The sequence below is a fragment of the Drosophila willistoni genome, unplaced genomic scaffold (genome assembly GCF_018902025.1).
Source record: "Drosophila willistoni isolate 14030-0811.24 unplaced genomic scaffold, UCI_dwil_1.1 Seg169, whole genome shotgun sequence".
NCBI classification, from domain to species: domain Eukaryota; kingdom Metazoa; phylum Arthropoda; class Insecta; order Diptera; family Drosophilidae; genus Drosophila; species Drosophila willistoni.
The window spans coordinates 1,986,928-1,988,519 of record NW_025814128.1 but is presented as its reverse complement, the minus strand read 5'-3'; the positions used below and the strand labels follow the sequence as shown (position 1 = coordinate 1,988,519).

At 46.2% G+C, this 1,592-nt stretch overlaps 1 protein-coding gene across 1 annotated transcript; it reads left to right on the top strand.

Moving 5' to 3' along the window:
- Positions 1-583: 583 nt before the first annotated feature.
- On the top strand, positions 584-967 carry LOC124460985. The gene has a single exon (XM_047012576.1). The coding sequence runs from the start codon at positions 584-586 to the stop codon at positions 965-967; it is 384 nt and encodes a 127-aa protein (XP_046868532.1).
- The last annotated feature ends 625 nt before the right edge of the window (positions 968-1,592 follow it).

The following is a 1,592-nucleotide window of genomic DNA, read 5'->3' as shown; positions in this document are numbered from 1 at the left end:
CAAAAACAATCTCTTTTTATTTTTCCTAGCGTTCTGTTTACCCCGCAGTGACCTCCCTCTATTGGGTCATGATATTTTTTTAACGTGTCTCTTATTTCTTCTTTATTTGTTATTACTTTTACTCGCGGTAGAACTGCTATTTCTAAATGTTTTAATGTGTCTTTTCCTTTTTGTTTTAATTTATTAGGTGTAAGTGACCTAAATAGTTTTCTGACATGTCTACCTTCAGTTTATATTTTCTTCGAGCACCGGCTTCTTTTTCAAGCCTTGGAAGGAATAGATATAGATCTATTCTTCCAATAATAATCAAATCGCCTATGTTGAAGTAGAGTAGTTTTTCTTTATTTTTGGTAATAAAACATTTGCATTTTTTGAATCTAAGTTGGGCATATTTTTTGGTTTCGTTAGGATTTATTATTCATATATTCTTGGTATTTCTATTCTTTGTGACGAGTCACATTTCCATTGCGGCTAAAACTACGCCCATGTGGGGCCCCTCTGTATTATTACTTATATTTTTCATACGCCCATGGAGGGCACATTAAATACCTCAACCCCCTAGCCCTGATGAGCGCACCCGCGAATGGAAGATACTTTCAAGCTCGTACATGAGAATCAACTGAACGCGACCCAGAATCAAAAGAAATACTACGACCTGAGACGACGCGACTGGCGCCCAAACATCGGGAGCATGGTTATGCTCAAGCAACATGTGCTGTCTAATGCCAATGAAGGGTTCAATGCCAAACTGGCGCCTAAGTATAAAGGCCCGTATAAAATAATCAAGTTTCTTTCCAGCAACGTCGTTAGACTACAAGAAGCCCAGGGGCGTGAACGACGTACCGCCAGTCTGGCTGACTTAAAGGCCTTCAATAGTGACGACAGCGAACCACCAGAACTCGGTCTTTCTGAAGACATCGCCCTCAAGACACCTCGTACCCACGGCCCGCATGAGGCCACTGATTAACGATCCTTCAAGGGGGACCACTTGTTGGTGGGTGCGCCTGCCCAACGTCCCCCTCCCTTCTAAAGAGGGGCTCTTCACACCGATGCTAGGCAAAAATTACCTAAAACCATTGTATCTTAGTTTTAATCATAGTACTTTTGTAAACCGCACTCATAGGGCCTCGTTAGTACTTTCAGAGTTCAGGGTAGTTTTAACACGCTTTATATTTCACAGCAGTATGTCGCAGCAAGGGGAAGACCATAGCGATCGCGAGGTCGACATAGCCCTGATCGTGGGAAGAGATGATTGCGGTGTGGGAAAGGGAACACGACCCGGTCACGTCCGACCTCACTACAGGACGTAGCCCACCGGAAGATCCAGTCTTGCTCTGCTGTGTGGAAGTAGCCCCGGCCGACATGCCCAACCGAGAGACCGTCAGGGAGCACGGATCAGGCGAGCGTCGAGAAGTCACCCGACGAGGCTCAACAAGCCGTAGACTCGACTCAACCGGAACGCGCGGTGATATTGGCGGTAGTCGAGCTTCCCCCATCGGCACAAAACATCGGAACATCGGAGGCCACGATATCTACTGGTCCCGTGGGGCAAACCTGCCCAGAAGAGACAGTCATCTCAGCTGTAACTGCGC